Below are 26,522 nucleotides of genomic sequence, written 5' to 3' on the forward strand. Positions count from 1 at the left end.
ATCCAAACAAATTCAAATAATATCACATCACAGCCAATACAGATTAAGCGTGGAATATACCAAGGAGACTCATTAAGTCCTTTCTGGTTCTGTCTTGCTCTGAACCCACTATCCAACATGCTAAATAATACAAATTATGGATAGAATATTACTGTAACATACCCACACAAAATCACACATTTGCTATACATGGATGATCTAAAACTACTGGCAGCAACAAATCAACAACTCAACCAATTACTAAAGATAACAGAAGTATTCAGCAATGAAATAAATATGGCTTTTGGAACAGACAAATGTAAGAAAAATAGCATAGTCAAGGGAAAACACTGAACAAGATTATTACATATTGAATAACCACAGCGACTGCATAGAAGCGATGGAAAAAATAGGAATAGATAATACAAATATTAAAGAAGAACTAAGAGAACAATATAGACAAAGACTAACAAAAATACTGAAAACAGAATTGACAGCAAGAAACAAGACAAAAGCTATAAATACTTATGCTATACCAATATTGACCTACTCATTTGGAGTAGTGAAATGGAGTAACACAGACCTAGAAGCACTCAATAAACTTACACGATCACAATGCCACATATATAGAATACATCACATACATTCAGCAACAGAAAGATTCACATTAAGCAGAAAGGAAGGAGGAAAGGTATTCATCGACATAAAAAAACCTACATTATGGACAGGTAGACAATTTAAGAAAATTCTTTCTAGAACGAGCAGAAACTAGCAAAATACACAAAGCAATCACCCATATAAATACATCGGCTACACCACTGCAACTTCATAACCACTTCTACAACCCTTTAGATCACATAACATCAACAGATACGAAGAAAGTAAATTGGAAAAAGAAAACACTACATGGAAAGCACCCGTATCATCTAACACAGCCACACATCGACCAAGACGCATCCAACACATGGCTAAGAAAAGGCAATATATACAGTGAGACGGAAGGATTCAGTATTGCAATACACGATCAAACAATAAACACCAGATATTACAGCAAGCATATTATTAAAGATCCCAATACCACAACAGATAAATGCAGACTTTGCAAACAACAAATAGAAACAGTAGATCACATTACAAGTGGATGTACAATACTAGCAAATACAGAATACCCCAGAAGACATGACAATGTAGCAAAAATAATACATCAACAACTTGCCATAAAACATAAACTAATAAAACAACACGTTCCCACATACAAGTATGCACCACAAAATGTACTGGAGAATAATGAATACAAATTATACTGGTACAGAACCATTATAACAGATAAAACAACACCACATAACAAACCTGACATCATACTCGCCAATAAAAAGATGAAATTAACACAACTAATCGAAATATCCATACCCAATACAACAAATATACAGAAGAAAACAGGAGAAAAAATTGAAAAATACATCCAACTGGCTGAGGAAGTCAAGGACATGTGGCATCAGGATAAAGTTGACATTATACCAATTATACTATCAACTACAGGAGTCATACCACACAATATCCACCAGTACATCAATGCAATACAGCTACATCCAAACATATATATACAACTACAGAAATCCGTAATTATTGATACATGTTCAATTACCCGAAAGTTCCTAAATGCAATATAACACATACCGTACAGTTAATAGGAAGTGACGCTTGATCAAGGTCCGCGTCACTTTCCATTCTTAACCAGACTTAACGTCTGAGAAAGTAAAGAAATAATAATAATAATAATAATAATAATAATAATAATAATGCGTTGAGGTACATACTAAACAGTATGCGGTTACCAGACTCAGTGTTGAAAGGCATAATTAGTGGGACCATGGTGATAACACATACAAATAGTAACTGAGTTTGGATAATATTTGCAAAGCACGTTGTTAGTCCTACTGTAATATAAGGGTCTAACAAAATTTAATGGACCTGAACGAGGCAAGAATAATAGTTGGTACTAATCTATGGGACCATTGGAGGAGGGTACAAAGAAAATAGGTTTCACATCTAGTAGATGAAGTGGTGCGAATAGATTTACGCCCACGACATGGAAAGGGCTTCTTTCAAAGCAGACCAATCTTCCAGTTCTACGATTGTAGCTTGTAAGTGGAATTGTTTTCTGGAGGACCCGCTGCAGTCGTTGTTGACGATTAAGATGCTGCATACTAACCCAATATTATACCCACTGCGCCAACCGTACAGCACACCTAATTCAGATTCGATAAATCCTTTTCATAATGGAGCTACTCATTACTGGAATTATGAAGTCTTCACAGACTCATCGAGTTACATTGCCCGCCATCGCTGTTCGTTTGGGCACTGTTAGTTGGTTTTTTCTTTTCTTTTATTCTCTCCGACAAAGTGGTCATTAGCGCCCATGCATTGTTTTGAGGAGAAAATATCATAGTACAGATTTAACACCAAGACGAATATTGAGTGCGATAGTGGTTTACTGTTCAGATTAATGTGTCGATTCAGTTTTGTACGATACGTGTCGACGACGAAAGATGACTTAACAGACCACTCTCGTAGATCTTGAAAATGGCGATGATCTCAGTGTACCCGGGAAATATTCTGAGACACTTTTGATTTCCGGATGAGTATTTGGATAGATCCAACTTAGTAATATGGCGCTACGTTCTTTTGAAGTCGAGTCATAATGTTATCGAGCACTTCCGTTTCGTCGAAATGGTTGAGCTGCGGCGAACTAAGGCAGAAGAGATGTTGCGACTTGATTGTCAACGGATTACGAAAGCGTTACCAGTGTAAGTAATGTGCACTTTGCTCGTGACTTTTCTCTACTATTTTGTCAGTGTCTTTTGCTTGAAAGTAATTACACTGCAGTAGAATAAAGAGAGGCGAATAGCTGTCAAGGTTTAGATTCACTGTAGTGCTTTGCTTTGACAGCTTTTACAGCAGAATGATGAGTGGCCGATACCGTATTTACTCGAATCTAAGCCGCACTTTTTTCCGGTTTTTGTAATCCAAAAATCAGCCTGCGGCTTAGAACCGCGTGCAAAGTAAGCGGAAGTTCTGAAAAATGTTGGTAGGTGCCGCCACAACTAACTTCTGCCGTCGAATATATGTAGCGCTAAACAGGCATGCTTTGCAGGCACAAAGATAAATACTGGCGCCAAAACCTCTGCGTCAGTACATAAATTTTTTAAAAAAGGTAGAAGACGAGCTTTTTTCTCCGCCCCGAGTTTCGACCACTGCATTTTCATACATTATCCAACGAAGTAAATAGAAATTTCGTATTGTTCATCTTCGAATGTAGCGGCCTTTCAAATATTCGTAGCAACGAAAATAAATTTCTTAACACAAAAATACCAACAATGTACAAGACTTTAGGGTTCTTGCGCAAGTTGATACGCTGTGGCCCATAAAGATTTCACGTAGCGCACCCATTGCTTCGTGGCATTTTGTAATTGTTGGTGTTAGTGAACCATAATGAAGCGCTTTCATTATAGTGCCAAACTCAAGAGGGGAGCTATTTCTTTTGTGGAACAAAGTTCTAATCGTGCTGCAGGTCTGCGATACGGGATTCATGAGAGCAACGTCAGGCGATGGCGACTACAGAGACACAAATTATTTGAATGTTCAAGTATCAGGAAAGCATTTAGTGGGCCAAAGTGTGGCCGATATCATGCACTAGAAGTGATTTTAAATGAATTTGTTATGGAACAGCGTCAGAAATTCCTGCCCGTGAACGCCGAAATTTTAAAAATTAAGGCACATGAAATTGTTAGAGAGCAAAAAATCGAAAATTTTAAGGCTAGTCACAGCTGGATTGATCTGTTTATGAAGCGCTGGGGTTTTTCACTTCGGAGGCGAACTTCAGTTGCACAGAGCTGCCGAAAAATTATGAAGAAAAACTTGGGGAATTTCAGCGCTTCATAATTAGGCGTCGCACAGAAAAGCAATACCTTCTTGGTCAGACGCTGACCAAACTCCCGTAAATTTTGACATGCCGTCAAATTATACGGTTGACGCTAAAGGAAAGAAAGACATAAGTGTTCTTATATCAGGGGGTGAAAAACAGCGGATGTCCGTAATGCTTGCTGGCACAGCAGATGGACATAAATTACCCCTATTCATAGTTTTCAAGCGAAAGACTTTACCGAAGTCGGATGTGTTTCCAAAAACTGTGATTGTACGAGCAAACGAAACTGGGTGGTTTTCGGAGGACATGGTGTTTGAATATATGTGTGTGTGTGTGTGTGTGTGTGTGTGTGTGTGTGTGTGTGTGTGTGTAATCGTCGTCCTGGCGCAATGCTTTGTTCACGCTGTCTGTTGGTATTAGACGTACACAAGCCATACAACACCTGCAGTTAAACGAAAATTAGAGGAAAGCAAAACGGACTTGGCAGTAATTCCTGGCGAGATTACGTCAATTCTACAACCACTTGACGTCTGTTTGAATAATTGAACAATTTGAGGACAAGCTTAAACGCATGTGCACAGACTGGCTTTCGAAAAGCGACAGACAACTGACACCAACAGGACGTGTAAAACGAGCAAGTTTGTCGCAAGTGTGCCAATGGATTTATGATGCATGGAAGTGTGTTCCAAATCAGACTGTGCAACAAGCATTTAAAAAATGTTCGATATCCAATGCACTAGATGGTACGGAGGACGATGCTCTCTATGAAGAAATGAGCAACAAAGAATCGAGTGATAGTGATTCCGAATCATGACTGATATTTTAAACGTTTCGTATAAGATGTACTACAAACCTAATAAAATTTTGTTTTAAATTTCAGCGTTTAATTTCTAAGTTATTTTCATTCTTATTTTAAAGTATTGCTACTCTGCATTGCACAGGATAGAAAAGTGTGGAGAGCTGTATCAAACTAGCCTACGGACTGAAGACAACAACAACACACTCTGTATTTGAAGTCATCACTAAAAATCTACTACAAAAATCCGACTGGCAAGACTGTTTGGGATGTATGTCAATATGGCCAACTCTACGTTCTGAATTTTTTCCTACCCATGACAAGAGATGGTTGCTAATAGGACCTTTTATGAATTGTGAATCACATGCAGTATTCTCTTCACCATAAAAATAATACGAATGTAAACATTATAACATGTATTCTTTCGTGTTTGCTGCTATTTCACTTAACTCCTGTCTGCCTAATAAACTGCGAAACTAAAGTGAGACAACAGCAAACATGGAAGAATATACATATCATGTCATATTTATATTCATATTATTCTTATGCTGAATAGTGATACAGTCAGAAATGAAGCACAGCAACTGACTAGATTTTTGAATCTAAGATGACTAAGTTCTGTGCAGAATGTAAACTAAAGAGGCGTTTGCAAAGATTTTCAAACGGAGAAAAATTTTCGTTAAATTCTCATTCAGAACATTTTCTATCATACACAGTCTATTATTTGGTTCTTGTTGTTCATTATCAAAGAAAGCAGTAGTGTAAGTAACAACAAATAGCAGTGTCTTGCCATTGTTTCGCTAATGAGACAATTCCTCTATTTTTTTTTTTTTTTTATCCTAAGCGGCGGCAGCGGGCACAAAAGCAAGCCATGCTGCGAGCGGCGACAGGCCCTAAACACTCATCATCAGAATGCGACAAACAATGCATGACACAGTACAATAATGCATTTTTAGCTTAAAGTGAAGTAAACACCTATAACGAAGAGAACGACACTTAACAGATCAAAGCGAAATAAGCAATCGATTCAAACCAGACGATGCACGTGAAAAAGCAATGGCTACCTGGTAAAGCTTAACTGCTAAGCTTAAGACTCGAACCAAACTACTGAAGTTGTATCCATTATATCTAAATTGTGTCTCATGTTACAATGGACCAACTTTGTTTCAATTTGGAGGTACGGTCTAAAACTTTTCTCTCCCCTTGAATTTCGAGTCTCAAATTTCAGGTGCGGCTTAGATTCGGGACAATTTTTTTCCCTTGATTTCGAGTCTCATTTTTCAGGTGCGGCTTAGATTCGAGTAAATACGGTAGTCATCACAATGGACGCAAGACGAAGGAGATTGCGTAAAAATATTGAAAGGTCTGTGGCTTTAGTTAAATGGCCAAAGCAGCCATGAGTCAGCTTCCAGCGAGCAGTGGAGTGCATCGGAGGCTGCAGGCTGCGGGCGCCTCACTTCCACTGCTGCAGCCTCTTGGCTATCTCTCTATGTTTTTGTCCTGCCACCGTTCATTCTCTTCCCAGAAGGGAAAGAACTGGCTTTTTTAAGACGTGCACTGTGAGCTTTATCAGCCAGATGCTTTACATTTATTCATGCTGTTGTTGATGATGATGATATTGTTGTTGTTATGGTCTTCAGTCCAAAGCCTGGTTTGATCCAGCTCTCCATGCTACTCTATCCTGTGCAAGCCTATTCATCTCTTGTCTCCCCCTACGATTTTTACCCCCCCCCCCCCCCCCAAGCTTCCCTCTAGTACTAAATTGGTGATCCCTTGATGCCTCAAAATGTGTCCTACCTACCAAAATGTGTCCTACCCCCTCTTCTGATCAGGTTGTACCACAAATTTCTCTCTTCCCCAATTCTATTCAGTACCTCCCCATTAGCTATGTGATCTACCCATCTAATCTTGAGCATTCTAATTCCCTCAGTATCACCTGATTTAATTCGAATACATTCCATTATCCTTGTTTTGGTTTTCTTGATGTTCATCTTATATCCTCCTTTCAAGACACTGTCCATTTCGTTTAACTGCATTTCCAAGTCCTATGCTGTGTCTGACAGAATTACAGTGTCATCGGCAAACCTCCAGGTTTTTATTTCTTCTCCCTGTTCCTACTCCAAATTTTGTCTCACTCCCTTGTCAACCACTTCTTCCATTTTGTGCCCCTTGACTTCTATAACTGCCATCTGGTTTCTGTGCAAATTGTAAATAGCATTTTGCTCCCTGTATTTGACCCCTGCCATCTTCAGAGTTTGAAAGAGAATATTCCAGTCAACATTGACAAAAGCTTTCTCTAAGTCTACAAATGCAATAAACGTAGGTTTGCCTTACCATAACCTATCTTCTATGAGAAAAGCTTAACGTGTTTCTACATTTCTCTGGAATCCAAACTGGTCTTCGTCGAGGTTACCTTCTACCAGTTTTTCCATTCTTCTGTAAAGCATATGTGTTAGTATTTTGCAACCGTGTCTTATTAAACTGATAGTTCAGTAATTCTCACATATGTCAGTGCCTGCTTTCCTTGGAATTAGCTTATTATATTCTTCTTGAAGTCTGAAGGTATTTCCCCTGTCTCATACATTTTGCTCACCAGCTGGAAGAGTTTTGTCATGTTTGGCTATTCCAAAGCTTTCAGGAGCACTAATGTAATATTGTATACTCTTGGGGACTTGTTTCGAATTAAGTATTTCAGTGCTTTGTCAAATTCCTAACACAGTATCATATCTCCCTTCTCATCTTCACCTGTGCCCTCTTGCATTTTCATAATATTGCCCTTAAGTACATCTTCCTTGTACAGGCCCTCATATACTCCTTCCACCTTTCTGCTTTCCCTTCTTTGCTTGGGACTGGTTTTCCATCAGAGCTCTTAATGTTTATACAGGCGGTTAATTTTTTTTTTTTTTTTTCCTCTCGAAAGGTCTCTTTCATTTTCGTGTAGGTAGCATCTATCGTACTGCTAGTGATACATAACATGCTTCTACATCCTTACATTTGTGCTCCAGCCATTCTGCACTTCCTGCTGATCTCATATTTTATACACTTGTATTCCTTTGTGCCTGCTTCATTTACTGCATTTTTATATTTGCTCCAGTCATCAATTAAATTCAGTATCTCTTGAGTTGCCCAAGCACTTCTACTAACACTCATGTTTTTACGTACTTGATCCTCTGCTGCCTTCACTATTTCATCTCTTAAAGCTACCCATTCTTCTTCTACCGTATTCCTTTCCCCAGTCTTGTCAATCGTTCCCTGATGCTCCTTCTGAAACACTCTACAACTTCTGGTTCTCTCAGTTTATCCATGTCCCATCTCCTTAAATTCCTATCTTTTTGCAGTCTCTTCAGTTTTAATATACAGTTGGCAACCTATGAATTGTGGTAGAGTCTGCATCTGCCTTGGAAAGGGCTTACAATTGAAAATGTGCTTCCTAAATCTCTGTCTTACGATTACATATTCTGTCTGAAACCTTCTGGTGTCTCAGGATCTCTTCCATGTATAGAGTCTTCTTTCATTATCCTTAAACCAAATGTTAGCTATGATTAAATTATACTCTGTGCAAAATTCTGCTAGCTGGCTTCCTCTTTCATTCCTTTCCCCTAAATCCATATTCACCAACTACTTTTCCTTCTCTACCTTTTTCCAGCCCCCCTTAACTATTAAAGTTTGGGCTCCCTTAACTAAATAATTTGTTTTATCTCATTATACATTTCTTCAATCTTTTCATCATCTGCAGAGCTACTTGGCATATAAACTGTGGTGGGTGTGGGCCTCTTGTCTGTCTTGACTACAATAATGCATTCTTTATGCTGTTCATAGTAGCTTATCCATGTTCCTATTTTTTATTCATTATTAAACCTAGTCCTGTATTACCCCTATTTGATTTAGTACTTACAAGCCTGTACTCACCTGACCAGATGTCCTGTTCATCCTGCCGCCGAACTTCACATAGTTCCCACTAGGTCTAACTTTAATTTATCCGCTTCCCTTTTAAATTTTCTAACCTACCTGCCTGATTAAGGGATCTGACAGTCCATGCTCCGATCAGTAGAACACCAGTTTTGTTTCTTGTGATAACGACATGGTTGACTATTTTACCTGTAGAGTATATTACCCAAGAGGATGCAATTATCATTTAACCATACAGTAAAGCTGCATGCCCTCAGGAGAAATTACAGCTGTAGTTTCCCCTTGATTCCAGAAATTTGCAGTACCGCACAGCAAGGCCATTTTGGATGATGTTTCAAGGCCAGATCAATCAATCATCCAGACTGTTGCCCCTGTAACTACTGAAAAGGCTGCTGCCCCTCTTCAGGAACCACATACTTGTCTGGCATATTAACAAGTACCTCTCCATCCTGGTTGCACCTACGCTACGGCTATCTGTATCGCTGAGGCACCCATTGGCAAGGTCCGTTGTTTGGGAGGGGGTGACATTTATTGATATATCTTTATAAAACTATTAAGTTATTTTGCAGTGGGATGAAAGTGCATTATTGTCGTTTCTGTATATGGACATTTTTAGAGTAACACTAATTATTGTTAAAGAAAACTAATGTGAAATAAAAATAGTGTATGAGAAATTAATAATGAAGAGTATTTTGGTGTTTTTTAGCAATTGGTTGCATGTCACATTTGTAAAGAACTGATTTTATAGTGGGAACTAGAATTTAAAGGTGAGACATTGGAATTAGACAATATGTGGGTTCTCATTTTTGTTGCACTATATAATAAATACACAAATATACAACATTAATAGCTAGGCGGGGAAGGTTATTACGGTTTGATTTCAGTTTATAGACGTTAATGATGCAAAGCACCTTATTCTGTCAGGGAGTAGCCTGGACTGTATGAATGGTACCAGTGTGATGATGTTTAAATTGTGGCTATTACTGGTGACCTCATACTTTATAAGTTTAGAATGTAGGAGATGTAGAGCGCTGTATCAGGTTAAGTGTATGGAGTCTGCCAAATTTTGATTTTTGGTGTGTATGATGATTGTGGATGTATCAAATTTTTAGGAAGGTGATTCACTGCCCCAGGTTCTCTTTTGTTGTTAGTGATACGAAACTTTATTTGGTTTGTGTTTCAGAAATTCCGTCAATTGCATCTGTTGGCAAAAGGCCACCAAAATCCCATTTAAATCGCGCAGTATGATTGTAGTACCGAGAGACTCGTCAAAATTACTTGAAGTAGAAGTTACCAATACTAATTTAAGAACCGTAGTGTTCAACCAGGACTTGTTCTTGATCTTGTTATTCCACATTTGGTCATTTATGATTCCTCCCTTCCTCGAATAACTCTTACGGAGGGTATTGCAAATCAGCACAGTTTCTGTTACATGGTTTTCAGCTACAGTTTCCTTTGGAGTCCACACTTCTTTCATTCTTCACCAATGTTGTTCCTTCTTGTGTTGTTCCACTTTCATCGAAATCTTTATTCCTTTTTTCTGTCTGCTTCTTTAAAAAGTGTTCTGTGTCTTTTCGTGCCTCAGTTGACTCCACAGTTTCAACATCTGTTCCTTCTATGATTTGTTATTGTATCGATCTTTAACCAAAACCATACAGTTCCTCATTTGATACCTTAAAACTGTGGGCAAATGTGGCTCTTGTTGTGCAGGCAGCATCAAATCACATGTCTGATTTTTAACAAAGTATCTCTGAAAAACACCGTTTGTAAGAGTGATGACCAAAACAAAACTGGCCCCTTTTGCAACAGTTTTTTATTGAAAGTCATTGGAGCAGTGTAAGATCACATGTGACTGATAAAGAGCATAGAACAGGTGTGCAGATCCACAGACAGACATATATTGGTGATGTTGAATTACCTGTGTACTTCTTGTTTAATTATTCACAAGCTAGTAAGGCTATATGTGATGGCACCTCAGTTCATGCATGCCCAAAAAACACTTGATATAGTTACATATTATCTCTTAGTTAACAAAATAAATCCTTTTATAATGAAGGGTCAGTTATATTAGTACATTTGGTATGACCGAAACACAGACTTCAGTAATGTTGTCGTCAGTGGGCAGAGATTGTCATAAGTGTGTTGACAATGGTTATATTTGAGGAAGAGGTTCATTGGTCAAGTGCCAGATTATGGATCCAACGAGCTAGGGTTCGATCCTTAGTCAGTCCTAGGATATTTATCTGTTACTTATCACTTATTTCATCCATCGATTCTTTCACCTCTGGCAATGTATATTAACCCTTTCCTGCCCTATGTAATTTTATGAGCCCTTCTAATTTGAAAGGATATTATTTTGAGGATTTTGATGTTTATAATCTGATCTCCAAAAATTTTGCATCTCTGCTTCCATTAGTGCTACTAAGTAATTCACCTGGTGAGATATGATGGTTATATCTTGATTTGGGGGGAGTGGGGGAGGAGGGAACTTGTGTTTTGTACATAATTTAAAATATATATATTTACGACAATGCACTATTCTATGCTTTGGTAATATTCTTGTGGTACAGTATTTCATAGCGCAGACAAGAATAAGTTGTGTGAAAAATGCAGAGTTGCACCATGGTTGCAAGTCTACGTTAACTGTAGGTCCCTCCATGATATTAATCCAACATTTGGGTGGATATGACAGCTTTATATCTCAGGAAAGTGTGATAAGATCATATCTAATCATGATTTATGTAAATGTGTAATATTTTTGTTTTTTAAAGTATAAGAGTCACATATTTTTCATTGCAGTCTCCTTCGTAGGGAAGTCGACTTTGTCCATTGTATCTTCATCGAGATTTGCAAAATACCCATCTGTGGCTCCTGTAACCTCTTCACAGGACTCAAAACATTTTCAAGTCACAGATTTCCATAACTGGGCTGTGCAGTTGGCAAGTAGTGTATCTAGGATGGATGTTTCAGCAGTTCATACCCAAAGTTCCTCAATTTTTCCATTGCTAAAATATTTTTACTTGTACAGAGCAGGCCTCTTTTCATCCATTTTTTCATGAATGTGACTCTACAGATTTGTGTGGCTTCTTATGAAATCCACCAGTGAGAAGAATCCCATTTTCTTGTCAAAAAATACTTGGGTAAGTGGTGCAGTGTGAACAGCTTTCACTCACTGGTTTGATTGAGTTTCATTTCTAGGTTTAATTGATGCTTCATTTCTTGCTTTGATGTTTCATTGCTTCTAGGAAGTTTTGGGACTATATCTCTTTTACAGTAACAAAGCATTACACAACATGTGGAGGTGTAAATATTACCTGCTACATCTGAATGTAAATAATACAATTTAATGAAGTTAAACTCACAAAATAATTGTACACTTTTTGATTGCAGTACATAATATGCATTCCTAATAAATTACTAATTAAAGTTGCAATAAATGCATTTGCTAGTAAACAATGGATGCTAAGTTAAGAAGAATAATTTTTAGAAAAGTGGCTTTGCTGTGAAAGGTGTTACAAACTTTAATTGTGAAGTGTCATCACTGTGAGTCTTTCCATGTAAGATTAGTGGAAGAGAGTGAGATCATTCCAAGATGAGTTGTATGATATGTCATATGCCTTTTTCCGCGAGCCAAGTATTTCAAAGATACACTCAACAAAACCCATTAGAATATGCTCAAAAACAAACCCATTATGGTGCAGTGAAAAGAGTTACTGATATTCCAAAAAAAGGATGGATGTTTCAGCAATTCATACCCAAAGTTCCTCAAAAAAACTATATTCTAAGATTAGTTGGATTTATATTACAGCCTCCCGCATATTATTGTACAGTGGCCACAACAGAAAGGTTAGAGAAATTTGAGGTCTTACAGACACATGTTCATCTCACACACCATATGCAAGTGGACCAAAAGTCGTAAGAAATGATACCAGTGCTTGGTTTACATGCCCCTCAAACATTACTTGTAGAGTAAGCACATAGTTGTAGATGATGTCTCTGAAACATATTTCATTATGTGCATAAGAAAAATTTATCATCTCGTGTGATAAGAATCAATTTGAGGGGCATGATGTAACAGAGGAAGCATGTTGTGAGGCTTTTGAACTCTCAACCAGAGCAGCAGGTGATACCAACATTTTATGAGAATACGGTGAAACACCTTTGCCCATTATGAGTCATCTCGGAAGGGGAACGGGAGTGACCTTGTGTATGAGTTGTTATAAATTATCTATGTATGTTTTTTATAATTAATATTTCAAGTTGATGAGTTATGCTTCTGTCTTGGTGGGTACTAGCATTGCCTGGCTATGTATTAGTCCATCTCCTCAGCCCCCTCTCTTTCCATTTCCTTCTCCCCCTTTTCTCTGTTCACCTCCTCCATCCCCTGCTCTATGTCCATCTGCTGCTCACCCCTTCTTTGCCCATCTCCTCCTCAGCCCTCTCCGTCCATACCTCCTCTACTCTCCTGTCCGTATCTTCTTTCCTTTCGTTGTCTAATGTCTCCTCCCCCCCTCTCTCTCTGTACATCTCCTCCTTCCCTAATACCTCCAGTGAACTGTTTCATACAACGATATAATTTTGTAGGTACAGTCAGCAGCATATGGGGATACTGTCTGCTAAATGTGTTGTGAAAGTTAGTAGCAAAGAAGCAGTATGTAAACTTCATGATATTGTGCCTGATGCAGCAGTTTTACTGTGTGAGCTGCGAAAGTGTAAAGTGATTTTAACTTTTTTTCCTTTCACCGTTATATTGGGGGGGGGGGGGGGGTCGATAAGAAAAAGTTTTGCAAAGATTTGAAATTATGTGTAACGTTTTTTGCGAGTCACCGAGTGCTCTTATTCTCAAATATTGGAGGGAAAAAATCTGGATATTTTCATATTGTGGTCTGCACTTCTTTCTTACCCCCCATCCCTTTCATAGGTAAGTGATTCTTAACCATTTGGTGGACATGTGGAACATAATACATACATTTTTATAATGTGTATAAATGTTTTTTCTTCTTTTGTGACCTGATTTTGATAAAATGCTACTATAAGGTGCCCATAGCTACACGGAAGTTACCAGGTGGAACCCCATAAAAATCCATCTATTAGTTTTGGAGATTAGAACATTCAGACAGACAGACACACAGACAAGAAAGTTTTAGTAAAAATTTAAATCACATTTTTTCCGTGATTTTTATGAGCTAAAGCCTATATGGCATTCCAAACTATCCAAAGTTATCTGCAAAAACCCCATCAAAATTCGTGTAGTAGTTCTAGAGATTAGAGTGTTCACAGACAGAAAGACATAATGGTTTTACAGATTTGTTATTAATATAGATATTTGACTGTATTATTACTCTGGATAATGTAATCCAGTTTCTAATCTCATCTGATGATCATGCCACATATTAACAGTTTCATTTTTAAGAATGTTTAGATGTAGGTGAGTGGACAGGATATGATAAACCAAAGTTTGTTTAATCAGAATTCTCCAACTTAAGCATTCTCTTTCACAGATTCCCAGTTGGAGCCAGGCTATCGACCAGCTGTACAAGAGAGTGCACTGGTTGTATCACTGGAAATGTTTAGCCTCATACTAGAGAAATGCATTGACCTTCTGCGAGATGTGGATGGTGCGGGTGGTGCTGGTGCTGGTGCTGGTACTGTTGGTGGTGGCGCTAGCCGACTTGTCTCCAGTGAGGACTTACAGATCTTGTTGCCTGCTGTGAAGGTCAGTCTTCAGTTCTTGATGAGGACATTGGTGGAAATAAGCAGCTATTACAGTTTCTGCATTTGCTGACTCGAAGGGCTGATAATACGTTGATCACCAATTTCCCCCCCACCACGCACACACACACACACACACACACACACACACACACACACACACACACACAGTGTAAGATTCCGTTCAGTTTCAGTGTAGTCACTAAATTTTTCAATCATATGCTTGATGAATATGGAAATCATCATTTTCAGTCAATTTCAGTAAGTTTTCAGATCCATTCTGATAGTTTTTGAAGAGTTATTTTTTTGTGTTAGAGTGAATGTTAGATTACTTTTGCTGTGTAGAAGTGTCTTGAGATTAATGTACAGCTGAAGTGTCAAATTTAAGGTCCTTATATTTCAGCATGCCAAAGGCAAGCTTTGTTGTGGTCTTCAGTCTGAAGACTGGTATGATGCAGCTCTTCACACTAGTCTATCCCCATGCAGACCTCTTCATTTCTGCATATCTGCTGCAACTTACATCCATTTGAACCTGCTTACTGTTTTTCTGTACAGTTTTAACCATCCACACTTCCCTCCATCACCAAACTGACAATGCTTTGTTGTCTTAAGATGTGTCCTACCAACCGATCCCTTCTTTTAGTCAAATTGTGCCACAAATTCCTTTTCTCTCTGACTCAGTTTGATACCTCCCCATAAGTTATTTGATCAACCCACCTAATCTTCAGCACCCTTCTGTAGCACTAAGTTTTAAAAGCTTATATGCTCTTCTTGCATGAAGTGTTTTATTTCTGTACAAGGAATTAAAAACTTTATTAAGAATGATAATATACAGTTACATCTCCTTGTACATCAATGTATTTGGATAAAGTTCCACTTATTTTACACCACAGATTAACTCTTTCATTCGTGTTAACCTTCCTTCTATTCCTTGTATACAAACAGAATGGCTTATCCGTTGTAACAACACAAGTACCATAATTTCTGTCTCAGACAAGTACCTTCAGAGGAAGCCTTCCTAACACTTGAATTTATATTTGTTGTGAATAAGTTTTCTTTTTCAAAAATTCTTTTGCCAGGTTGCATATTAGATCATATATAGTTTTTCCCCTATCAGCTACTGTACTGCCCAAATGTCGAAACTCATCTACCAGCTTTAGTTTTTCATTTTCTGAAAGTTTTGTAATCTCAGCTATATATCTGATCTGTTATGTTTCTGTAGGTCTGGTGTGACTGGCTGCTGTGCCATAGTGCAGTGTGGAACCCTCCACCATGTTGCTCTGACTATCGAGTTGGGTAAGTGTACAACCAACAGATTATGCACAGTTGCATCTGATGTGATAAAGACAGCATGATTTTTATTTGGTAAAGAAGAAGAGGAGGAGGGAGGAGGCAACTCCTGTACGAAGTTTTACCATTTTATCTTTTTTCATCTTCAGAGCCCCCTTCCCCTGTGTGTAATTTTCCGACAAGCTATGTGATCATAGATGACAGATCCTCCTTTTATAGATTTGTGACCAGCAATAGTAGTAATACTGTAGTTGTTTGAGTGTGATGTTAAAGAAGAGACAGCCGGCCGCGGTGGTCTAGCGGTTCTGGCGCTGCAGTCCGGAACCGCGGGACTGCTACGGTCGCAGGTTCGAATCCTGCCTCGGGCATGGGTGTGTGTGATGTCCTTAGGTTAGTTAGGTTTAAGTAGTTCTAAGTTCTAGGGGACTTATGACCTAAGATGTTGAGTCCCATAGTGCTCAGAGCCATTTGGACCATTTAAAGAAGAGATCATTTGACATTGTTCATTGAAACAGAGAATAAAGCTTACGTAAAATTTTAAATATGCACAAGACAGTGTGCTTGAGGGTTATTGTAATCCGTGTTTGTAGCTGCAAACAGGTCATAAGATGGGAATCTAGAAGTATTTGAAATATGAACGTTCAATTATTCTCCAGAGACTGCACTTGCTGACTCAGCACGTTTATAGAAATTTGTATTTACGAAACGGTTTGAGTTGAATGAAAGGGTTTGATGCAGCCACAAAATCGCATTATCGGGTTTGAATCTGTGCACTGAAAAATTATTGTACAAAATACATTGACGTGAATTGAGACTATGCCAGGAATAATTAGTGCATTTATGGGAGTAGTGAGTAAAAATCACAGTCCTTTACTTCATGGCTTAGAAACTGTCCTTGGACGTTACTATGTATATGATGCACAGAGAAGTACTTGACAGATTGGAAGTATTTCAGAATTTTTAACTGTTAATATTAATGTAATGAGATATAAAGCTAAACATAATACGTTGAATGTAATCTTCCTGATTTTTTTCTGCTTACATTCATTCCTTTGCTATAATTATAGAAATATTTTGATTACATGGGGATACCACTAATTCCTTTACAGAATAACATTAGGTGACATAAAAATGTCAACCTTTAGGCTGTTTTTTTTCTTTTCTACTGACTGAAGTGCACTAATTTTTTGGAGCTGAGGCTAAATGAATATGGTGTACTGGGGAAAAAAAATATCATGTGATGAAACTTATCATGACAGAGATTTAAGTTGAATAGCCAATTGTCTTTCCTGATCATAACATAATAGTATCTCTCCCCAACCAACTCCGCAAAAAAGTGTTTCTATGTTAGCACAAGGGCACAGTAGTAAATGCTGAAGATGGTTAATGAGTTGGAAGGTAATTCATTTGGCATGGTAAAGGTCGATGTTTCTTTCACTACCTTAATGTTTTCGGAAAGACGGCAATTCAGTAAGCGCATCATTACCCCACACTTTTTAAGCAAATGAATCACCTTCACTCTACTTAAAAAGTCAGCATCAGCTCAGTTGTGCTTTTACAGTGATACCAGTAAGCCGGGAAGTGCTACACTGACAGTGCATTTAGTACATGTTCCAACTATTTCAGAACAAAGACTTTCTTGGTGAATCATTGCAGTGTTTGGCTTGTACAGTTTTCCTTAAAAGAGCCTTACCTTCCATATCAGCGAAGTTTGTAAGAAAGTAGCGACTTGTAATCAAATTGCGTGCCTACCGACCATCACCTCAGTTGTGCAACTGGATTTAACGATTTCCTGTCAGAAAGGTCACAGTTCGTAGTAATTGATGGAAAGTAATAGAGTGAAACAGAAGTGATATCTGGCATTCCCCAAGGAAGTGTTGTAGGACCTCTGCTGTTTATAATCTGTGGAAATGATTTACGAGACAATTTCAGCAGCTCTCTTGAATTGTCCATGGATGATGCTGTCATTTACAGTTTAGTGGGCAATATTATATTCCAGTTACAGGATAAATTATACAAATCTAAAGGATGTTAGTTCAACTAAATATCTAGGGATTACAAGCACGAACAATTTAAAAATTGGAACAGTCACATAGATAAATCTGTGGGAAATGTGAACCATTTCATTGGTAGAACACTTAGAAGAAGATGCACCAAATCTATCAGAGAGACTGCCTGCACTTTGCTTATATGTCCTCTTCTGGTTGCTGTGGTATGGTATCACTTCCAGATAGGACTGACTGAGAACATCGAAAAAGTTCAAAGGAAGACAGCTCATATTTGCACTCTCACAAAATAGGTACAATATGTGACCTGGGGTGGTAATCATTAAAACAAAGGCATTTTTTGGTGCAGGCAAATCTTTTCATAAAATTACAGTTACCAACTATCTCCTCTGACTGTGAAAATGGTTTTGTTAACTCCCACCTGTATAGCGAGAAACAACAATCACAATAAAATAAGAGAAATCAGAGCTTCCACAGGAAGATTTACGTATTTGTCTTTCTCATTTGCTTCCGGTAATGAAACCATAGAGAAATAGCCTGAAAGTGGTTTCATGAACCAAGCACATAAAGTGCAAATCACAGAGTAGTCATTTAGATGTAGCTGTAAACAAATTGTCATTTATTGATAAATTTGGCACTGATTTTGCTTATGTAATTTTGTCAGTGACACCTAAAAGCTTAGGGACTATGGTTATAATGTAAATATTCTGATGCCCTAAGTAAAGTTATATGAAATATTATAAATAGTGTGAAAAGAAGTCTGATCAGTTTGTATGACAGTGATTCTTCAGTTTGGATTTAAGGCCTTGGGAAGTGATCTAAAAATTAGAGCTTTAGTAGTTCTTTTTGTGTTGTTGCTGGTTAGATTGCACAGAATGTGTGTGCTGTGTGTTAGTTTTAGTTTGGAATGACTTTACTGGATTTGGTTTATTTCTGGTAGGACATAATAGTTTGCATTCTATAGTGATTATCAGTGGCAAAAAAATCGTAAAATTTTCGGAAGTATTTCATAATTACAGGTTAAATTTCCTACTTTCAAGGCATTGGAATGATATCTAGCCTCTAAAAAACTGTTTTAGAAATTGTTTGAATTACACTTTTGTAACAGACAAAAGGGTACTTGAGTTTCCTGTACAATAAACTGGTGGTTTTTTGCACCCACAAATCAGCCTGTTCTCTCAACATTATATTCTTATGCAAAGGAACGGAAAAGAGGCTTCTCATTAACACACAACTGGCATATTCAGTGTCAAGTTAGACAGTGATGATGTCCACTTTTTTGGAGATACATAATATGCAGGTGATAAATTTTTTCTGTGTATTGCAGCCCAGGGGGTGATGCTTGGAGCAGAGTAGCAACACTAGTCAACATGTTAGAACGTTTGAGGCTTCCACATGTTGAGCTTGTACAGAACCCATGTGAAGGTAAGACACTGCATTGGTTTTAGCATCCATATATCTCCACTAATGGTTATCTTTGATCCTAGTTTTCTGTAGCCATTCTTAATTGTGGCAGTACTTCGGAGTCTAATCTGTGTACATTTTTTTGCTCTCAAGGGTATGAAATGGTGAAACTTCCTGAAGATGCTACCTTAAGTGGCTTCACTCCTTTAATGTACAATGTACCTGAGAACTATTATACTCCCAATGACACGGACATGGTGAGCTTGTATTTCTGTAATCGAGACCTGATATGTTCTCGAAGTTACTTCTTGGTGTATAATACAGAAATTTTAATTTTTGATTTAACAATGTTAAATAAATTGTTTTTGCAGGAAATGGCACAAGTTGTGCTTAGGATTCAGAGAATAGTATTCTTTGGCTCAGAGTTTCTCTGTGGTGTTGATCCTCCTGTACTGAAGCTTCAGAAGATCGATGGGGAAACCAGTGAATATGTGTCCGTTGTAGACACATTGGGTTCTGGTACCCTATTGACTGGGGCGCAGGTGAGTTACCTCGATCAGGTGACGTTACTTTTACTGTAAGCCCATGGTAAAATTCCTCTGGATTTTAATGCAACTAATTTGACTTGTAGCTGACACCTGACTTGCGAATGGAAAGCTTCAGTGATGACGAGGATGATGAAGATGGGGCTGCTGCAGCTACTGGTGACTCAGATGTATCATTGAATAGCGTGAGTCAAGATATGAGGAACTTGCTGAATCGCAAAGAGCAACTAGAGAGGGATTCTTACAGTCAGCAGCAGTATCGCCAGTATGTTCAGGTGTGTACCTCGTATACTTTTCAGGCTGCTTACATTGGTGCTCTCCCTCTTCCTCACCCACTCAACTTCCCCTTCCATGCTCCACACCCCTTGCTTTTGGAAGTGGGGAGAGCTAAGCGAAAGTCATTCAGAACCCTGGGTCAGGAAAAGCATACCGAATGAAAAAAAGAGCCCTATATTACTGCATGAATACACAATGCATTGTGAAGCTTACAAAACTTGCTTGCTCTTAGGCCAGAACTGATAACTACAGTTCTGCTGACTACCGTATTTACTCGAAGCTAAGCCGCACTCGAAACTAAGCCGCACCTGAAAAATGAAACTCGAAATCAAGGGAAAAAAAATTTCCCCAGAATCTAAGCCTCACCTGAAATTTGAGACTCGAAATTTAAGGGGAGATAAAAGTTTTAGATCGCCCCTCCAAACCGAAACAAAGTTGGTCCATTGTGACTTGAGACGCAGTTGAGGTCGAATGGATGAAGATACAGCTATAGTAGTTTGGTTCGATTCGTAAGCTTAACAGTTAAGCTTTACCAAGTAGCCATTTCTATGTGTCAAGCGCTCCATCCGTATTTATACAGGTACCCTCCCTTTTTCACGTGCTTCGTCTGGTTTGAATCGATTGCTTATTTTGCTTTGATCTGATAAGTGCCATTCTCTTTGTTATTGGTGTTTATGCCACTCTAAGCTGAAAATGCATTATTGTACTGTGTCATGCATTGTTTGTCGCATTCTGATGATGAGTGTTTACGACCTGTCGCCTCAAGGTATGGCTTGCTTTTGTGCGCGCTACCGCGGCATACAATAAAAAAATGAGAGGAATTGTCTCATAAGCGAAACAATGGCAAGAGACTGCTATTTGTTGTTCCTTTCACTGCAGCTTTCTTTGATAATGATCAACAAGAACCTAATAATAGACTGCATATAATAGGAGATGGTCTGAACGAGAGATCAGCGAAAAATTTTCTCCGTTTGAAAATCTTTGCAGACGCCTCTAGTACATTACATTCTGCACAGAAATTAGTCATCTTAGATTTGACAATCTAGTCAGTTGCCGTGCTTCATTTCTGACTTAGCATAAGAATAGTATGAATATAAACATGACATGATATGTATATTCTTCCGCGTTTGCTGTTTTCTTTAAATGAGACAGCGCAAACACGAAAGAATACATGGCATAATGTTTACATTCTTCTACCTTTTCTTTTAATTTATTTACTGACGCAGAGGTTTTGGCACCAGTATCTATCTTTGTGCCTGCAAAGCATGCCTGTGTAGCGCTACATAAATTCGATGGTACCAATTAGCTGTGGCAACACCTACCAACATTTTTCAGAACTTCCACTTCTTCTAAGCCACAGGCAGTTTTTTGGATTGCAAAAGCCAGAAAAAAAGTGGGACTTACATTCAAGTAAATACGGTAACGTCAACTTGTAAGACAGTATCATTAACCATAAGGAAAGACCTTATGAATAAGGGATTTTTTAGTATCCATTATCTGATGTGTAGCTGTAACTTTATTATAAAAAAAAAAGCCCTCTTGCATAGTACCCTTTTGACCCAAGTTAAGAATATGTTACGATCATATTCTCTTCCAGTGCTGGTGGCACAGACAGTTATCTTGTCACTTTTGGAGCTAGTTGTGTAATTGAAGAGAGTCTTGAGAGGTGTGTTTCAGTCACCTTACAGGTTTTGTACTGCAGTACTGTGAGACTTGAGACAATAATCTATTCTGACAATAAAGCAAAGAATAAACAATTATTGAATAAATTTAACAATTTTCACTCTAGGTAATGTTTGAAAATGGTAACAATATTTTTCTAACTAAAGTTGTCATTTTCACATTCAGCTGGCAGAGTATAGAGGGAGGCAGGGTCACGTACAAAGAGAAACAAACGGTAGTTTCCCGTGTGCAGCTTCTGTTAACGTAATTGGAGAAAGTGGTTATTGAAGGAAGCAAATATCATTCACTGTTGACTGTAATGTGGCTGCAGTGTACAATACGTCGTATTTACCCAGCTATAAGATTACCCTAAATGTAAGACGACCTCATTTGAAGAGGTTCCTTGAGAATGTTTTATTTTTAACAGATTCTACTAGACAAAATTACAAACTGTTTTATTGATACAAATTAACACTACCTATTCGAAACTTAAGCATATTGTTGATCCTTTATATTTTGCTAATAGAAGAAGATAAATGAACATGCATAGTTTAAAAGTGTATTTATCTTCACATACTCTTCAATTTTTTTCCCTTTTTTACACTTTCTAAGCCACTAGTCTGGTATGTTTTATTCTTCATCACCACCACCAGTATTAACTTCATTTCTAAGCTTATTGCTATTTTGTCCCCTAATCTGTCAATGGCATATGATATGTGATGCTTTTTGCATTATATGTAAATTGAGGGTGGAGGGGGTGAGAAAGGAAGGGTATTACTGCTGTCAGCTGCATAGAGATATTATGTGGAATCAGCAGCAATGAGGGACATGTATACTGATCCGAGATCCGAACCTGTGATCTGCTTTCTAGGCAGGTGCGTTAACCACGGCGCCATCTGGGACACAGTGTTATTTCAAATGTTCGGTCTATCTCGACATGCCTCACGGCCGACCCACATTCCCTTGCATCCTTTCACTATAGACTAACTTGAAGTTTTGCTCCAGACATTAGGATCCACAGCCCCAACATGGTTTCTATAACTTGGAAGGAGGGCATGGTCTTGTAGAAGCCACCTATTATAAAGCTGTTGACCGTGAGCCTTAACAGGTATCTCCACATCTCTATCTTCTTCTTCTTCTTCTAGATTTGGCACTATTTGTTGTAGGGAATAGCCGGATGCCCTTCCACTCACTGCCTCCTTCCGTACCAGGACGAAATTTGTATACCCCATCTATCTGTGTCTAGTGTTACTGATGTGAATTGATGAGAATGTTTTGAAAATGTTTGTGAATCTTGAAACTGAAGTCTGACATGGGTTACCAGCTTGGTATTCATGTAGTTGGATTTGGGAAACAGCCTAAAAACCACACCCACGGTGGCAGGCACAGTAGCCCCTGTTGTTAATCCACCAAGAAGATTAGATCTGGAAAGTGGTCTGTGTTTTCTTTGCAACATTGGTTAGGTACCTGCTGAAAACGTACAGCACCAACATTCTACTTCTGTTAAGCAAATAGCCCTATACTCTATCCCAAGAACACTTCCAACCACTCCAGCATGAAGTCATTAGTGGGCTATCCCTTTCTTGGCATCTAAAGATAGCTTTTCTTTTGATATGGTTTTCTTGTGAAGAACCACATATGGAGACAGTTTCATTGCCAGAACTTAATACAGCAATAAGCTCATCATTAGATGCAGTGGGAAGTAGCTGAACTGCTGTTGTCTTGGTCAATATGTAAGGCCTATCACTTCATTGCTCTTACACACCGGCCTGTATTTTATTTGAATTACCCACTGGATGCAGCTGGGAAATTCGTCTTTATGTTCAGTGCCTCCATATGGATACATTTCAAGTAGAGCCTTCATTGCATTTCTCTTGCACATGCTGAAGAACTTGCAGTTCCAATGTGTGAAACCTTTCTTAATTCAATCCCACAAAAGTTAAGCATTGTTTATTGGTGTTCTTTAATTTATTGTTAATCTGACACTACGCACAACTGTTCTCTTCTGTGATACCAAATTTTCATCCTGCACACAAATGTTTGTGGACTATGCTTTAAGGATCACCATTAACTTAAAATTAGCATTTCATTGATTGTTAATGCTGTAGACTTTCATTACTGCTATTTAAATCATTGCTGATGGACATGAGACTGTGGTGTTAGGCATCATTGTGTTTGTTTTGTCTCCTAATGCTGGAGATACTGTCATTATTGTGAAGATTACTAGTAGTGTTGTATTGTCTGTGTGATCTTATTGTGAACCCCAAACTTGTAGATCCACATTCCTCAGCAGTCACACATATGATTTACATCCATTACAGATTGCTGCAATTTACTATTGTTACAACATTAACAATCAGAGCAAACAGAATGACAAAGTGCATTGTCCTTTTGGCTCCCTGGTGCCGAATTGGCAGAAGTCGGAGAACTTCAGGATAATGGTGCACATGGTTCATCATTTGTTGCCAATCTTGAAAATAAACAGCACTGTGAAGCTGTAGCAGCCTTATCAGTTGTAGAAGGTTGTGTTTCATTTGTTGTGCTGTGGCCCTGTGTTCTATGCAGTTATATTTATGTTGTAAATAGGCTCTTGTAGAAATGTATATTATTGTTGAGTATCTGTGCATTTTTGTGACTATAGTTGCAGTCTGAATACCGTTGGATTCAGTCCAGCTGCAGTTCATGAGTTGTAGACACTTATGAAAAGATTGGGACACAGTATGCAGTCCCATAGTTGGCAGCCAAAGTAACTTGCTGCTTACTTGCCACTCTCTTCCCAACATTGGATCTGGTGCCCGGTTGAAATGCTAGCTCTGGTCCCCCCCCTCTTCCTCTGTCCTAAAATTAAACCTGTGCATGACCTCGGCTCCAAAGGTAGATGTAAGATGTCCTCTATATTAAATTATTATACATAAAAATGTTTTCCTCAGCAACCAAAGGTTTTTAGCCAAAGATAGGTGGTACCATGTTCTGTAAATCATTTGTGTGCAGTATCGTACCAGCATAACGATATGGTATGAGACAGTATATATAACAGTTTATTAGTGTTTTACTGCCTCTTTACTGATGACCTTATGAGACTAATAAATAATTGAAAATAGTTTTAACAGTAGCAGCAGTCTTGTCATTCTTACTTGAAATATTTATTGAAAGTTCCTAAATGAAAATAATTGTATGGGATAAAAGTTTTCAAGAAGAAACATTTATCACTTCTCTTTTGAAGTTAATTTTGCTACCTGGTAGCTATTCATCCACTAGACATTGGTAGAAACTTTTTGACATGGCATAATTATCCTATAACCCTACTTGAGCCAAAGAATCTCTATTGAATTCTAATGAAGGCAGTTACAGACTTAGTTGACATAGTTGTTTACGAAATGTAATATTACTTTTAATAAATTCACTTATACAGTATTGAACAATGGAAAATCTCAGTATTATGAGAAGGAAAGTTGACATTCACCAAATAGGGGAGATGCTGGGTCACAGATAGGCACAACAAAAACACACTGCAGTGTGGTTTCAGTTGCCTGAGACTGCAGTCGTGTGTGTAAGTTGCATTTGCATGAATGTGTGTGTGTGCGCGCCCATTGTTGACGAAGGCCTTAATGGTCGAAAGCTTTAATTGTGAGAGTCTTTTTTTGTTGCGCCTATCTGCGACTCAGCATCTCAGCTATTTGGTGAGTGGCAATTTTCCTTCTCATAATACTTGAACAGTATTGGTTTTCTGAAGCTGTAGTTAAATCATTAATTCTTTAAGATATGTACAAGGTGTTCATATGAGTAATACATATTATTATAGTAAAATGCAGTTATGTAAAGCATCCCTTATTTTTAGTACATGAGTTGCCATAAAATATTACCTTACGTGAGATTAATGAATGAAAATTGCAGAAAAAGTGCTAATTTCTTCATTTGTTAACTTCATTCATTAACTTGAAGTTAGATAAAGAAGCACAAGAACATGATTATCCCCTTATTAATTTGGAATGCACTGTTGAAGATATTTTGAACTACAGGTCATATGCGATCTCCTATTGCAAATCCAGAATTAACTGTGTGCAATGAAATGAAAGGTCGTATTTTCATCTGATATACTCTATTGTTTTAGGCAATATTGCGGGATGCTGTGGTACTGGTGGAAATAGAAGTGAAGCCACATTATCTGGTTCCTGACACTAACTGCTTTATTGACTACTTGCCCTTACTGCAGAAAATTGCACAGACAATGTCTAATCTAAAGCATCTGTACATGTTAATGATACCATTGGTTGGTAAGTGCAGAATTTTATATTTGATTTTGAATAATTGTCAATATTGCATTATGAGATTGATTGTACATTCCATATCTCAGGACTTGAAAGTTAATCGCTGGCCACTGTGGCTGAGCGGTTCTAGGCACTTCCGTCTGGAACCGCGCTGCTGCTACGGTCGCAGGTTCGAATCCTGCCTCAGGCATGGATATGTGTGATGTCCTTAGGTTAGTTAGGTTTAAGTAGTTCTAAGTCTAGGGGACTGATGACCACAGATGTTAAGTTCCATAGTGCTTAGAGCCATTTGAACCATTTGAAAGTTAATCTTTCATGATACAATGTTTTTGTGCAGATGCCTCTGAAGTTTCTTGGGCTTCAAAGGAAAATGAAAATATACCAATCATTAAGCTGTCAAATAAATGTAATGGTTTCTTTTAAAAATATAGGCCTTGTTAATAAATCTAATCACCACTCTTGTAGGCACATATAAAAATGTGTGATATTATCCTATCTTTGAGAATTAATAGTCATTCCTCAGGGAGGAGAGAGAGAGATGTTGGGGTCATTAAAAAGGATGACCAGATCACTCAGACCCCAGGATGAGTGAAATCCACCTGTTATGAGGACAAGCGGAGACAAAGATGAATTGGTGAAGTAGAAGGACAAAGATAGCGTTTTTCCAGACATTATGACAGAGTGAGAAGGAAACAGGAATTAAGAGGAAGAATAATCAGTAATTCAGTTAAGAATTAACGCTCTCAGGGA

General features: G+C 38.1%; 1 protein-coding gene across 1 annotated transcript in view; it reads left to right on the forward strand.

Moving 5' to 3' along the window:
* LOC126192144 (telomerase-binding protein EST1A) overlaps positions 1-26,522 on the forward strand; it is a 340,857-nt gene that overhangs the window by 292,020 nt on the left and 22,315 nt on the right. The window contains exons 15-21 of the mRNA XM_049932583.1: positions 14,111-14,325; positions 15,544-15,617; positions 18,945-19,042; positions 19,175-19,278; positions 19,393-19,563; positions 19,653-19,841; positions 25,616-25,778. Coding sequence (XP_049788540.1) covers positions 14,111-14,325; positions 15,544-15,617; positions 18,945-19,042; positions 19,175-19,278; positions 19,393-19,563; positions 19,653-19,841; positions 25,616-25,778 — 1,014 coding nt within the window. The remainder of the gene's footprint in view (positions 1-14,110; positions 14,326-15,543; positions 15,618-18,944; positions 19,043-19,174; positions 19,279-19,392; positions 19,564-19,652; positions 19,842-25,615; positions 25,779-26,522) is intronic.

Source organism: Schistocerca nitens, chromosome 1 (genome assembly GCF_023898315.1).
Source record: "Schistocerca nitens isolate TAMUIC-IGC-003100 chromosome 1, iqSchNite1.1, whole genome shotgun sequence".
NCBI lineage: Eukaryota > Metazoa > Arthropoda > Insecta > Orthoptera > Acrididae > Schistocerca > Schistocerca nitens.